The sequence below is a fragment of the Theobroma cacao genome, chromosome 1, assembly GCF_053813885.1.
Source record: "Theobroma cacao isolate CCN51 chromosome 1, ASM5381388v1, whole genome shotgun sequence".
NCBI lineage: Eukaryota > Viridiplantae > Streptophyta > Magnoliopsida > Malvales > Malvaceae > Theobroma > Theobroma cacao.
In genome coordinates this window covers 37,898,328-37,913,660 of record NC_142639.1, presented here as the reverse complement: position 1 = coordinate 37,913,660, position 15,333 = coordinate 37,898,328, and the positions used below count along the sequence as shown (strand labels likewise).

Here is a 15,333-nt window from a genome sequence, read left to right as displayed (position 1 = left end):
AGGTCTTATCCCTAGTTATGAGCCTTTTGTTATAGCCATGATGAAATCTCCAATTCCATGATTTTAAGAAATTGTTCCTTTACTTCAAGGACATGAAATAATGAAGATGGTGAATTTCTCTTATTGTTTTGGATTTCTCAATCAAAACATGGCTTTTGTTGGCCAACGATTCCAACAATGATCAAGTGAGACGAATTTTAATCCCAAGTTTAGGCAATCTCAACTTGGTTTTTTGTCTTAAAGACATGGATTTCCTTAAGCTAATCACACTATAGCCAAGGATGGTATTCTAGGTGCTAAACCAATTACAACCTCTACAGCCAATTCTCCTATCAAGCAAGGACAAGAAACTTAGGTCATCTGTTAGATTTGTGGCAAGTCAAGACATTCTACACTTGATTGTTGGCAGTGCTTCAATCAAGTGTAGAATGTAGATATTCAAGCTGATATTCCATCACAAGCTCTAGCAAACTTAACCATTATAGATATTCAAGATAAAGCTTGGCATCTAAACATTGGTGCTTCTTGACATATGACAACTGATGTTGGTAAGCTAGATCATATTGTTGCACATAAAGGACCTGATAAAATTATGGTAGGAAAAGGACATGTTTTGGATATCACATATATTGGTTTTGCATCAATCAAAACTGGAAATAGTATATTAGACATTGATAACATTCTTGTTGTGCCTGACATTAAGAAAATTTACTTTCTGTTAGCCAATTAACTATTGATTATCCTTATACTTGTAAATTCCTATCTAATGGATTTGTGATTGAGGACAAGGAGACAAAACAAGTTATAGCAACAGGAAATAGGAAGTGAGGATTTTATGCCTTGCACCCAAGTTAGAGCTCAACGCAAGAAGTACTGTTTTCCAATATATTTCAATATACAATAGCTAAAGTTTGGCATGCAAGGCTAGGATACCCTCACATGTGTGTAATTGACGCTTTGAGAAAACAAAATTTAAGTTCTAGTATGGATAAATGCATTTATATAGAGCACAACTGCACTAACTATCACATGGCCAAGGCATGTAGGTTATCATTTCTAACAAGAACTAAAGTCTGTAAGGAACTTTTCTCTGTTATTGATTATGATTTATAAGGAAAGGCACTAATTTTATCACATTAAAGATTTAGTTACTATGTTATTTTCATTTATGAACATACAAGGGTCACTTGGTATTTTCCTTTAAAATATAAATATGATTTCTTACAATGTTTTATTTATTTCCATAAATACATTGAAAATCAATTTAACAGAAAACTTAAAGTTTTTCAATTCGATGGTGGAGGTGAGTTTAGTGATAACAGGTTTCATGCTTGCTTATCTAAATATGGCATTAAATATCAAATGTTTTGTTTTACTATTTCTGAATAGAATGGCATTACAGAAAAGAAGCATAGGAATATCACTAAATTAGGGCTAACGATAATGTTTCATAGTTGAATTCCCAAATATCCATGGAACGAAGCATTTAACACTACTGTATGGTTGATCAATCAACAACCTTCCAAGATATTGCATTAGAAAAGCCCTTATGAACTCCATAATGGACAACTTAACTACTCATCTTTAAGAACATTTGGTTGTCGTTGCTTTCTTTACTTAAAGGCCTACAGTAAGACAAAATTCGATCTTAGATCCTTGCCTTGTGTTTTTCTAGGATATAGTGAGATATACAAAGGTTATAGATGCTATTATCCATCTATAAAACACATATACATCTTTCTACATGTAATGTTTGATGAAGAAATATTTCCTTTTCAACAACAAAATATTTCAACTTCTACACATTGTTCTAACTATGAAATTACTTCTTTTACTGAATGGTATGCTAGGACTTCAGAATTCGGTGATTGAGACATCCAATCAACCAATTTTAAGGATACTATTAATTATAAGTGATCCAGAACAAGATAATGGTCTTTCTCCATCTACTCCAACACTTGCAACCGGCTGTTCAAGTGTTGCAAGAAAAGTAAACACCATTACACCTTCTTCCATCACACCATTCCTTACAACTCAACTCTCCGACTCTCAATTTAAAACTCCTCTACCTTAATCTATTCAACTCATAAACTCTTTACCTGAATCACCTTTTCCAAATAGTGAAAGTCTTCTAATAACTTGTCCGTCTCTTTTTAAAATACCTTTACCTCAATCTCTTCAACTCATAAACTCTCCACCTAAATCACTTTTTTCAGATAGTGAAAGTCTTCCTACAACTTGTCCGTCTCCCTCAATTGAACAAAATTCTTTACCTTATCCTCATTCTACATCCTCTACTTAACCAAACCTCCATACCATGACAACTAAATCAAAGAATGGAATTGTCAAACCAAATCCTAAATATGCATCTAGCTTTCTAGCTCATATTCCTTCTAAACTAGAAACCATCAAGTCTACACTTCAACATTTTGGGTGCCTTCATGCCATGAATAAAGAAATCACTACATTAGAAGAAAATGTTACTTAGGAATTGGTTCCAAGAACTTTTAATATGCATGTCATTGCCAACAAATGGGTTTACAAAACCAAATTAAAATCAGATGGCTCATTTGAAAGACTAAAAGCTCAATTAGTTGCAAATGGATATTCACAAGTACAAGGATTAGATTTCTTCAAAACCTACTCTCTTGTCATCAAACTTGTCACTATGAGAATTGTTCTTACCCTTGCATTAGCCAATAGTTGGAAAATTAAACAACTGGATGTCAAAAATGCTTTTCATGGCAAACTGACTAAACCTGTCTACATCGAGCAACCACCTAGTTTCCAAGATCACAATAAGATTCATCATGTCTGCAAATTAAAGAAAGCTTTGTATGGTCTTCATCAAGCTCCACGTTCCCGATTTGATCGTTTTAGTCTCTTTCTTCTTTCCATTAGTTTTTCTTGTAGTACAGCTGATTCTTCACTTTTTATTAGGCATTATTCTAATAACACCATTTATTTATTGGTATATGTTGATGACATCTTATTAACTAGCAATGATAATCATTCTTTAGACACTCTTATTCAAGATTTGCACAATGAATTTTCTATGAAAGACGTTAGCCACATTCATTATTTTTAAGGCATTGAAGTTCATCATTTTTCTCAAGGCCTCCTTCTTAATCAAACTAAATATGCATATGATCTTCTTGAAAAAGCTTAAATGTCAAATTGTAAACCTATATCCATTCCCATGCCTAGTAAACTTTATCTTTGCTCTATTGATCCTTTTGAAGATTTACATTTTTATCGAAGCATTGTTGGTGGCTTACAATATTTAACTTTCACTCGACTTGATATTACTTTTAGTGTTAACTGTGTATCTCAATTTATGCATTCTCGTACAAAATATCATTTCCAACTTGTGAAAAAAATCTTGCATTACGTTAAAGGAACCATCCCATTTGGCATTAAACTTTTATCAAACATTCCTTTAGTACTTTATGCTTTCTCGATGCAGATTGGGTGGGATGTTCAATTACTCGACGGTCTACCACTGGCTATTGAACTTTTCTTGGTGGCAACTATATTTCTTGGAGCTCAAAGAAGTAGTCCACTATTGCAAAATCCAATGTAGAAGTAGAGTACCGTGCATTAGCCTCCATTGTAGCTTAATTTACATGGATATCTTAAGTTCTTCGTGACCTTGGCCTTTGCATGGACAAACCATTACATTTTCTCCATGATAATCTATCAATCTTTCATCTAACCATCAATCTTACCTTTCATGCTCGAATAAAACACATTAAAATTGACTATCACTTTGTTCGCGAAAAAGGGGCTTTAGGTTCCTTTGTCACTCAATTTGTTCCCTCCACTTAGTAGATAGCTAACAACTTGACAAAAGCTTTGCCTCGTAATATCTTTGAAGGTTTTCATATCAAACTTGGTCTATAGGATCTTCCCATGACCAATTTGAGAATGAGTGTAAAAGCAGATCACTTATTTGAAGTAAAGAGTAGCAACACTACAATTACAGTTCACATGTGTTGAAAATCAACACAAAATCTCCTCTACAAATGTATAAATAGCAACCCAAAATCATAGCTCACAATTAGCACAAATTACCTCTATACCATTGAAAAACTTTTCATATAAACAAATCATGTATTTTATACAAGTAGAGAGTTTGTCTACATCAAAAGATAAAAAAGAAAATAACAAATCTTTCATTTGTACTTATTATCAGGGGCGGAGGGTAAGCCAACAATGGCCCCAAAAATTTTAAAAATATTTATTTTTTATATATATTTTATCAATGGCTCTTCCAAATTTTTTGAAAATATTTATTTATTATATATTATTAATGGCCCACTCAAAATAAATTTTTTATTTAATCATTAATATAAATAAAAAAATCAAACAACTTCACAAACCTACTTAACTTTACCCTAATTTAAGTTTTTCTACGTCTCTTTCTCTTTTTCTTTTTCTCTTCTCTTTTGTGTCTTTTTATTTTTATTTTTATTTTTCTTTTCTTGTAACTCACTATTAAAACACACCTTATTCTTCAAAAGAAATTTATGAGTTTGTGAGTTTGGACAAGGAAAGATAGAGATCACCCACCACCATTATGTAAAAGTAAAAGGGGGTAAAGTTTTTTTTACCTTTTTCTTTCTATTTATATTATTTAACTATTATATGAAATCCTGTATTTCGTATTTAATTATTTATATTTTATTCATTATAGTTTTATGTTTTATTTTTTAAGTTTAAATATAAATAAATAAGACTATTGAATGTTGACTATATTATTCTTTTTTTTTAGGTTTGATTAAAATATGAGTAAGTTGAAAACAATTGACAAATTTTTTAAAAGAAAAGAGGTAGATCGCTCGAATGATTCTCCTACACTTGAGCCACCAAACCTTAATACTTCAACTCATGAACAAGAGTAGTGCGAATCAAAACGTCCAAGGCTCAATCATGAAAAAATTGATGTTTTTCATATAGAACCTGATTCTGGATTACGACCAATGATATGGGAATTTCCTATCAATCAAAAGGATGAAATTCGTCGTGCTTATCTCGAACGTGGGCCATGTCAACCCATTCTTAAGACGTATCCTCTATCAGATGATGATCATCCTCGTCATTTTCAAGCTTCTTGGTTGGAATTATATCCTTCTTGGTTAGAGTATTCTTGTGACAAAAATTCTATATTTTGTTTGCCATGCTACCTTTTTAGTAAGAACACCTCGAATCGTCTAAGTTCAAATGCATTTATTGAAAAGGGTTTCAGAAGTTGGAAGAAAGTAAATAGTGAAGAAAATTGTCCACTTTTGAATCATGTTGGGAAAAATCCAAATTCCCCACATAATGTTGCTATAAAATCTTGTGAGGATTTATTGAAAAAATCCCAACATATAGATAGGCTTATCAAAAGACAAGCATCAAAAGAGATCTTGAATAATCGGCTTAGGCTCAAAGCTTCTATAGATTGTGTTAGATGGTTAACTTTTCAAGCTTGTGCATTTAGAGGTCATGATGAAAGTCCATCCTCAAAAAATAGAGGATGGACTTTCATTGAAATGCTGAAATTCTTAGGATCTTACAATGACAAAGTTCAGAAGCTTGTCTTGGAAAATGCTCCACGTGTTGCTAAGTACACATCCAATGATGTTCAAAAGGAGATTTTGCATATTTTGGCTAATATGGTGAGAAATTCAATTAGAGAGGAAGTGGGAAATGCTAAGTTTTGTATTATTGTTGATGAAGCTCAAGATGAGTCTAAAAAAGAGCAAATGGCTATTATTTTGAGATTTGTTGATGGTGATGGTTTTGTTCAAGAACGTTTCTTTGATCTTGTACATGTTAATGAAACCAGTGCAATGACTTTGAAGAAAGAGTTAGTGTCTGTTCTTTCTCGTTATAACCTTCAAGTTGAAAGTATTCGAGGTCAAGGATATGATGGTGTTAGTAACATGCGTGGTGAATGGAATGGTTTACAAGCTTTAGTACTTAACGATTGTCCATATGCATATTATGTGCATTGTTATGCTCATAGATTACAATTAGCATTGGTTGCAGCATCTAGAGAAGTAGTTCATATTCATGAATTTTTTACACAATTGACTTTTATTGTAAATATTGCTAGTGCTTCTTCCAAAAGACATGACCAATTACAAGCTGCTCAAGCAATTGACATTGCAAACATGATTGCTAGTGATGAACTTGAAACAGGTAGAGGAGCAAATCAAGTGGGAACTCTACAAAGAGCTGGAGATACTCGATGGAGCTCACACTTTCATTCTATTTGTAGCTTGATGAGATTGTTTGATGCAACCTGCACTGTTGTGAAAAGTATTATTGACGAAGGGCCAATTATTCACAAAGAGGTGATGCTTTTGCTGCTAGTAAAATATTAGCATCATTTGAATTTCTTTTCATATTGCACTTGATGAATGAGATCATGGGAATCATTAATGTTCTTTGCCAAGCATTACAATTACGCTCTCAAGATATTTTAAATGCAATTCATCTTGTTTTTACTACAAAATCACTCCTTCAGAAGTTGAGAGATGATTGGTGGTCTAATTTACTTGAGAATGTGAAAAAATTTTATCAAAAACATGAGATAGAAATTCCTGACATGGGTGCACGATATATCTTGGGCAAAGGTCGATCTCGTCAACCAGATGTAACTATGGAGCATCATTATCGAATTGATATATTTTTAGTGACGATAGATACTCCGTTACAAGAATTGAATTCGAAATTCAATGAGCAAGCTATGGAACTTTTAACTTTAAGCACTGCTTTGGATCATAGTAACAATTACAAACCATTCAATATTGATAATATTTACAAGTTAGCAGAGAGTTTTTATTCTCAGGATTTCACAAAACAAGAAAGGTTTATTTTGAAGTTACAATTGAGGCGTTACGAGCTCGATATACCTCATCATCAAAGTTTTGAAGATATTAAGACACTTTCTGAATTATGCCAGAGATTAGCAGAAATAAAAAAGTCAAAGAATTACCACTTGATTGATAGATTAATTCGCCCTATTTTGACTCTTCCGGTTTCTACAGCAACTATAGAGAGAGCCTTTTCAACAAGGAAAATTGTGAAAACAAGACTCTGAAATAAAATAAATGATGAGTTTCTTGTAGATAATTTAGTTGTTTATATTGAGAAAGATATTGTTAGTCTTTTCAGTACAGAGTCAATAATTGATGAATTTGAATTTATGAAATATCGTCGAGCACAACTTTCTTAGATAACTATTATAAGTTTTTTTTTTATTTACATGTTATATAAAATTATTGTTTATTATAAATCTTTTGATCATTTGTTAAATTCAACATATTAGTTTTAAAATTTTTTAACTTTTATTTTTTTTCGTCTTTGACCCTCCCAACAAAAATTGACTAGCTCTGTCCCTGCTTATTATCTTTCTTTTTCTTTGTTGAGTTTTTCTTCACTACTGTCAATTGATTGTGCCTGGTTTAAGGGGCGGGATGGTAACAAGATAAACTGAGTAGAGCCCTGTTTTTTTAATGGTCTAAGAATTGCTTGTCTAACTTCAGTCAATGGTATTGAGAATCTCCATGATTTCATTAATTCTAGTAAATTAACTAACTTGTTACTAGAGGGCAAGAAGTTTACTTGGTTTGGTCCAAGCACAAAGCGGAGCCACATTGATCGTTTCCTTGTATCATTGGAGTGGCTTTTTTTATTTTGAGATATTCAACAACAGTGTCTGAAAATCCCCGAGAGTTTAATGTTTCATTTGACTGGCCATTCTTGACTCTATACCAATACAAGCTTTTCTACAACTACGAGGGGTCCCATTTAATGATGAGCAGCTGCTATATGGGTGGTGCAACAATGAGACTGAGACGTGTCACCATATTTTATTGAACTGCACATGTGGCATATTTTTAACAAGATTGATTCCATTATGATTGACCTTGGAGATGTAGTTATTTAGCATATTCTACGAGAAGGACATACCTTTGCAGATATGCTCGCCAAATTTTGGAGTTGGCAATGACTCAACACGGGGTCAGCTATACCATAAAGCAACCAAAGTCTTTGCTTTACTTTAGGTCTCAATTTTTCATAAATCTTATAATTTTATAATAATATAATTAATTAATTAAAAATATATAAAAATATGATAATTTATAAAATATCTATATATTCTCTCACTACCTAAATTAAGTACCTAACAGATATCATTTTCTCCCACTTCCTATATACTTATTAATTTTCAATTATTTTTCTCATTTTTCATTAAAAATATATAAAAATTAAGGTAATTAATAAAATGACATATTCTCTCACTTTTCTAATTATATACCTAATAAATTTTAATTTTTTATCGCTTCTCATTTCTCACAATACTATTAATTCTCAACTATTTTTTTATTCCAATCAACTAATATAATATGTATTTAATAATCTCCAATAACTATTTTTTTCTGTATATAAAACTAATTATCTTTTTTTTCAATTTATAATATATATTTTTAAATTCTTTTTTTTTATTTACTCTTTCTTCTTTAACTTTAATAAAAAAATATATTTTTTTAATTTCAATAAAAAAGACATCATTTGAATATTTAACTTTAAGTCAATTATTGAATCGGCCTTGACGAACAGCCTTTTGGGTTACCATTGGTTCATCGTTTATTATTTTATCAGATATTGTAAGGCTTAGCCTGTAATTGTGGATTTGTTTTGCACCACCTAGTTGTTCTGTTTATATGTTAAACCGTGCTTCACATCTGATTGTAACTATTGGAACAGTAATTGGTTGATTCCTCACTGCTTATGCAGATTATTAATGAAATCTAAATTATTGGTTGAGGAAAAAAATGAATTTACAGAAGGCATAAAACAGAATCAGCTAGCATGTCTTTACCTCTTTTAGAAAGTTAAGCTTAGCTAAAACAATGGCAAAGAAAAGTGGGTAATTAAGGAAGCTGCACAATTGCTGTATTGGGTAAATTGTCCTGTTTCAACCCAAAATGGACCATTTTGAGCTCTCCAAATTCTAGGTTTGCTGCTTTATATCTCCATATTGTGAAGCCAGGAGAGCTTTCAATGTCCACGAAGTTGGGGTAATCCAATAGAAGCAAACCCACCATTTAGGTAATTGCTGCAAAATTAAAAGGTAGCAAATTTGAGTCTGCTGAATTGAGACTTTGCTCCAAGAATGAAAAAAAAAAAAAAAAAGAGAGAGAGCGAAAATCTAATGTAGGAGAAATGTTCTGCTGCCGCATTACGAGGTGGACACTTAAAAACACAATCTTTCCTTCAGCCATTGAAACAATTTCATCAAATTCGAATCGATACTAAAATCGTGGCTCCTACTATGTGTGTGAACTGCTGAAGACAGGTGGCAATTTGACAGGTATTGGAGCTGTCAAAGCCTGTTGATATTTCCATCAATAAAGAGAGCTTTTACTGGACCAATTACCATTTCACCTGTCAGACATGAACAGCAAAACTTTTTGCACAACAAATTAATTTATAAATTCACTGGGAATTTTCCTGATATCAAATAAAGGTTTCTAACTATTTGTATTGAGATTCTGATTATTAACTTTTCTTTTCTCTTTTGAAAGTTCCCAACAAGGAAATGGTTACTAATCTGGCCCAGAAGTTGATGGTCCAGCGAAGAGCATTGGTCTGGCTTCTTTAGTTTTAATGCTGAAATGCCAAACTCTTCTTGATTAAGTAATTAACTTCGACTTCTTGTCTCGGTGGTTTTGTAGACCTCTGAATAAGTAGCAAGAGTTCAAGTCCTCATCAAATAATTGGAGTCAGCTTCTTAACAGGGTTGGTCGCTAGTCCACACTCGCGGGCCTGACAGGTGCTTTTCAGTCGCTGCAGACTGCGGTCTAACATGAAGGCGAACCTGGTCTTAGGCTTGGGTCAAAAGCCCATGGTCTAATAATTATTAACTGTCTTTTTCTTTCATCAAAAAGAAAATATGTCTTTTTCCCTTACTAAAATCCAATCATCTATGTTGTTAGCAACACCTTTGCTATGAATGAAAGAACTGGAATACGATATGATTATTTCATCCAACAATCGACTTACAATCTAGTAAAGAACATAGTCTATCCCATCAATGTTGACTAAAAATCTTCTTGTTTTTTTCATCACACTAGTTGATGATTAGCATTTTTTTTAATCACATGGTGATTAGCACTTAAAACTATTCAAAATGCCAGCTACTGTGCTATGATTTTCTACCACATTGTAACCAAGCCTGCATTGCATTTTTATTTCTCACATTAGAGGTGTGACCGGATTTTCATGCCAGTTTAGCAAAGAATGAGTAGGAAAAAAGGATGAACCCAACAAAATTCACATGAATAATCTGTTTGTTAGAGTACAGTTATGACATGTAGAAGATGATGCCATAGCCCATAGCTCAAAAAAAAAAAAACAGTTTCAAAGCAGGCTTAGGTTAGTCTGAGACTAGGAATAAGAGATCAGTTAATTCATTTACAAAAAAGAAAAACACAAATTAGTGGCCAAACCATAGGAGAAGTTACATATAAATTCCGGTTAGAATGCTAATGTAAATTTTGAACTAAAATTTGGATCATCTCATGATACAACTTACTTTGCGGTGTTTTCTTCTTCATTTTAACTTTAAAAAGGGAAAATTACATGGGAAACCTGAGATACAGAACTCATGATCTGCATGAATGACAATTGTAGCAAAAGCAGGCCTGTCCCTGTCTTAACTTTCCAAACAACCCATTAATTTTAAGCCGTTGGTTCTGCATGCGAATCATCAACAGACAAATTCCATGTTCGATTCTGCATTTTTCATTTACCAATGAGCTAGTAAGTGGTAGCAAAATCATCAACAGACAAACAGTGCATGTTACTGTTACAACTCTGCCTTTGATTCTCCAGAAATCCTAACAGATTAATGTAAACACCGCCCTATGTTAGGGAGCATTATGACAATTTACACATTTTACCTATCTGTAATCCATTCTCATTTCACTCTATATATAGAAAATCTTCATTCATTAACTGTCCAAGTCGAAGCTCTTTCAATAACACACCAGTCAAGGTTTTACACTTTCACTGACCAAAAACAAAAAATGAAGAGTGCAAAAGACCCTTTGCCATTGGCATTTCTTCCTCTAGTCTTCGCTTTGCTTCTTTGTTTTGCTGTTTGTGTAGGTGCGTTTGTTTCCATTATCACTTGTATCACTGATTGTTGAGCATTTTATTCGTCCTTCATGTTTTGATGTATGATAAAGATTGTATCACTTGGAGTCTAAATCTGCCGGTATTCTAGCTTCATTTTAGTAGTTTCTTCTCCATTAATTTCTTTTTGCTTTGTTTAGTTTGATTTTCAAGTATTTTGTACCCCCTAAGTTGGGTTGTGCCCCGCATGCAGCTTCAAGAAAACATGGTAATGGGAGAAACCGGGACGAGAAGGTATGTCCCAAGGAGTAAACAAAGCAGTTCTGATAAAGCTTTACTGGTAGTAGATTTTTAATGGGTTGGGAACCAAGTGGGTGTTAGCAAGTGATACGGATTTCTAAGAATTAAAACCGAAATTTAACAGTATTACAATTGCTCTTATTTATGCCACCCTAATTTCTTTGTTAACATACTGAAAGTAACAAGGGTCAAGTGTTCAGGCAATTGATGGCGGAAATACATGGTGCATTGCCAAGCCATCCACAGAAAATTTTAGGCTGAGCAGCAATATTGATTACAGCTGCACACAAAATGGAGTGAATTGCAAGCCAATCCAACCTGGTGGTACCTGCTTCCGCCCAGATACTATCATCTCGCATGCTTCTTACGCCATGAATCTCTTCTACAGGGCTGCAGGGAAGAATACTTGGAACTGTCATTTCAATGGCACTGGCATCATCGTTGCAGAAAACCCATGTAAGTTCTTTTTCCAGATCCTCTATGTTTCAGTTCTACTTGGACTTGTATTTTGCTAGAAGTCGTTGATGTTTGAGAGATATTGACGCTGTTCTTTGTTGTGTCGTTGGCAGCCATTGGTAGCTGTAACTATCCGCTCTGATAAAAAGAAGCCCGGGGCTACCGAGAAGGACATGCTCAAAAAGTTCGTTTTGTTGTGAGATTCGAAATGTGTAGAGCTGCTGTTCATTGTGTTGTCTGTTTTAATTGATTTGGGAGAAAAGTCAGCTTCAAATTGTTGGTTTTCATTTCGATATAAGATGCATACTCCTAAGAGAACTGGTTTCTACAAATAATACTTAAGTAATTAGAATAAGGTGAAAATGCAAAGTGGGCCAGGTGCTGCCTGAAACAGATGTGATCACCTGACCTAAATGGAGCCTGGAGTATGACAACAATGTGAAAAGAACGGGACCTCCAGCCAGACAATGTGAAACTCAAAAAGGAGGGAGGACGAGAGAAATAGAGCAATAACTTGATTATCCCGAAGTGCCACATTACTATATTTCATTATCCCACAAGCAATCATAAGAGGGGCAGCTTGTGACTTCCAGCGCCATCAACATAAGCAAAAAAATTCACATACGTTTTTGCGACACCAACACCGATAAAGGGCACAAAATCAAAACAACCCAGATAAAAGAGCAAATAAAAAAGGAAAAGGAAAAGAAAAAGAAAATGAATAGGGCATCATGTGTATGAGATTAGAACATTAGGGGGATTGCGCAGAGTTATAGGACGGCAGCAAGGAAATATCCTGATTATTCAGCACTGTGAATAAGCAAGCACCGAGCAGCAGGGACAGGCAAAGCTCCATTTTAAGATTGAGGCTTCTCCCACTTGAGGGGCTTTACAACTTCCCAGGTGAAGTCTGGGTCGTCCCTTCCAAAGTGTCCATAGGCAGCTGTCTTCAAGAACCGGCCATTGCCACCCCTCTTGAGGTCCAGCTTGATGGTGATCATACCAGGCCTAAAGTCGAAGTTCTGCTTCACAATTTGGAGGATTTCCTTGTCGGGAATCTTTCCAGTTCCATAGCTATCCACAAAGACAGACAAGGGCTCAGGCACACCAATGGCGTAGGAGACCTGCACGAGGCACCTACGGGCAAGCCCACTTGCTACAATGCTCTTGGCAGCCTGCCTAACAATGTAAGCACCACTCCTGTCCACCTTGGTTGGGTCCTTTCCAGAGAAAGCACCACCACCGTGGGCTCCCCAGCCACCATAAGTGTCAATAATGATCTTACGTCCAGTGAGACCTGCATCACCGTGAGGACCACCAATGACAAAGCGGCCAGATGGGTTAAGGTGGAAGATGGTCTTCTCATCAAGGTACTTCTCAGGGACGACAGGCTTGATAACAAGCTCTTTGAGGTCAGCGGCAATTTCATCATTTGTAACAGTCTCGTCATGCTGGGTGGAGATGAGGACAGTGTGAACACGAACTGGAACCATGGCACCATTATCGTTGTAGTACTCAACAGTAACCTGGGTTTTACCATCAGGCCTTAGCCAGGGGCAGGAGCCATTCTTCCTAACCTCGGTAAGACGTGCCCCAAGCTTAGTTGCAAGGACATGGCTAAGAGGCATCAATTCAGGGGTTTCGTCAGTGGCATAACCAAACATATGGCCTTGGTCACCAGCTCCAATCTCTTCTGGGCGCTTGGTAAAGTGACCATGGACACCCTGGGCAATATCAGGGCTCTGCTGCTCAATATTGACCAGGACCTTGCACTTGTCAGCATCAAGACCCACATCATCAGAAACAAATCCAATGGTGCGGCAAGTGTCACGGACAATCTTCTCATAGTCTATATTGGCTTTGGTGGTAATCTCTCCAAAGACCATGACCATGTTAGTCTTGGTGCATGTTTCACAGGCAACCTTGCTGTCAGGGTCCTCGGCAAGGCAGGCGTCGAGCACGGCATCAGAGATCTGGTCACAGAGCTTGTCGGGGTGTCCCTCGTTTACGGATTCAGATGTGAATAGAAAGGTCTCCATTCTAACAAGCTGCACATTGCAAGAACACCAAAGCAATCTTAGTACAATTACTGAACAGCGACTTCATAAAACAAATCTTAATTAGAAAGGTATGCCAATAGAATATGCTGTTGAGAAAAGACTACAGAATAAAAGAACAAAATCAAAAAGAACTTAAAAAACGATTGAAAACTTTCATGCTTGGAGAATCAGCATAAACCATAATAGTTTCATGCTTTCTCAGAAGATAATATTCTAAGGAGAGTGAGAACAATAAGTAAAGAAAGAAACAGATTCCTTTAGCATCACAACAACATAAGATCAGAATCTAAATTTTAAAAATCGAACACTTATCCAAATCATGGAACCTGTTGCAATTCTACATTTATGTTTATCACAGTAGTTTCTCATTATTTGAAAGCTCAACTGTTAAGCTAATTTCTATTTCTCTGAAACAAGCCAACAGGTTTTCCTTTTTTTTCTCCCTTATTTTCTCAAGATCCAAAAGGGAACCTTATAGACTCAACCTTCGCAATTATTCTCTAGCAAAAGGGTGTTTTTGTGGGATTGTTGGACCAGTTATCAGATTTGACAAAAGAAAAAGACACCTACATTAAAATACCATGAGCAGAAACAAAGTTGCAGGAGTTTAACCCTTCACAAAAATGACTGACACACACATACACATCAAAGTGGCCGAAAATCACATCAAAATTGGTAAGTTTTATACTCGATTGATAGATCAATAAGAACCATTACAGATCCCGTAGATCCTACTCAAAACTGAACTACTTTTCGAGTTAAATAAAAATTAAATCAAAGTGTAAGACACCATCAATTACCGCCAACCGACAATATTTATTTCATGTCAACTCCAAACAAAATGAACCTTTTTTGCAGTAAAACTTGCATAAACAATTCACATTCAAACCTCAGAATCTCAGATCTTTAAATATTTTCCAAACCACTATACTAAAAGGTCCAAAACAAACCAAAAACGCACAGATCTGCAAGCATTTCAGTCAAACTTCATTCAAAAACGAGAGACAAGCAGATAACACAAAGACAGAACACTCATTTTCCGCTGCTGCTACAAAAAACAAAGCAAATCTCCGAATAGAAACGACAGAGCAAAGCAATAAACATAACCAAAAAAATATATAGAGAAAGAAAAGGCAACCTGGGACAAAGGTTAACGTGCAGACCTTAGTCTTTGGTTTTGAGAGAGGGAGAGGGAGAAGAGTGTTGAGCAGACCAGACCTCAAAAGAAGTGTAACTCAACGGCATGATGAATCCAGTCCCAAACGTGGCTATTTATAGGGAAAATGGATGTGTTACCGGTTACTGGTTTAGTCGGTCTGGATTCTTCTATTTTTCTTCAGTTTAGTGGGAATCTGGTAAAATCAGCATCTGACGGCTGATA

General features: G+C 35.0%; 3 protein-coding genes across 3 annotated transcripts; 2 read left to right on the top strand and 1 right to left on the bottom strand.

Moving 5' to 3' along the window:
- Positions 1 to 4,982: 4,982 nt before the first annotated feature.
- Positions 4,983 to 6,374, top strand: LOC148764794 (uncharacterized). The gene has a single exon (XM_088802852.1). The coding sequence runs from the start codon at positions 4,983 to 4,985 to the stop codon at positions 6,372 to 6,374; it is 1,392 nt and encodes a 463-aa protein (XP_088658978.1).
- Positions 6,375 to 11,024: 4,650 nt separating this feature from the next.
- On the top strand, positions 11,025 to 12,092 carry LOC18613785 (major pollen allergen Ole e 10-like). Its single transcript, XM_088802850.1, has 4 exons — positions 11,025 to 11,169; positions 11,390 to 11,430; positions 11,637 to 11,939; positions 12,006 to 12,092. The coding sequence occupies exons 1-4, from the start codon at positions 11,088 to 11,090 to the stop codon at positions 12,090 to 12,092; spliced, it is 513 nt and encodes a 170-aa protein (XP_088658976.1). The 5' UTR covers positions 11,025 to 11,087.
- Positions 12,093 to 12,394: 302 nt separating this feature from the next.
- On the bottom strand, positions 12,395 to 15,216 carry SAM-2 (S-adenosylmethionine synthetase 2). Its single transcript, XM_007051188.3, has 2 exons — positions 15,091 to 15,216; positions 12,395 to 13,940 (listed from the first exon to the last, which is right to left on the bottom strand). Exon 2 carries the CDS (start codon positions 13,929 to 13,931, stop codon positions 12,750 to 12,752), a length of 1,182 nt encoding a protein of 393 aa, XP_007051250.1. The 5' UTR covers positions 13,932 to 13,940; positions 15,091 to 15,216; the 3' UTR covers positions 12,395 to 12,749.
- Positions 15,217 to 15,333: the final 117 nt, after the last annotated feature.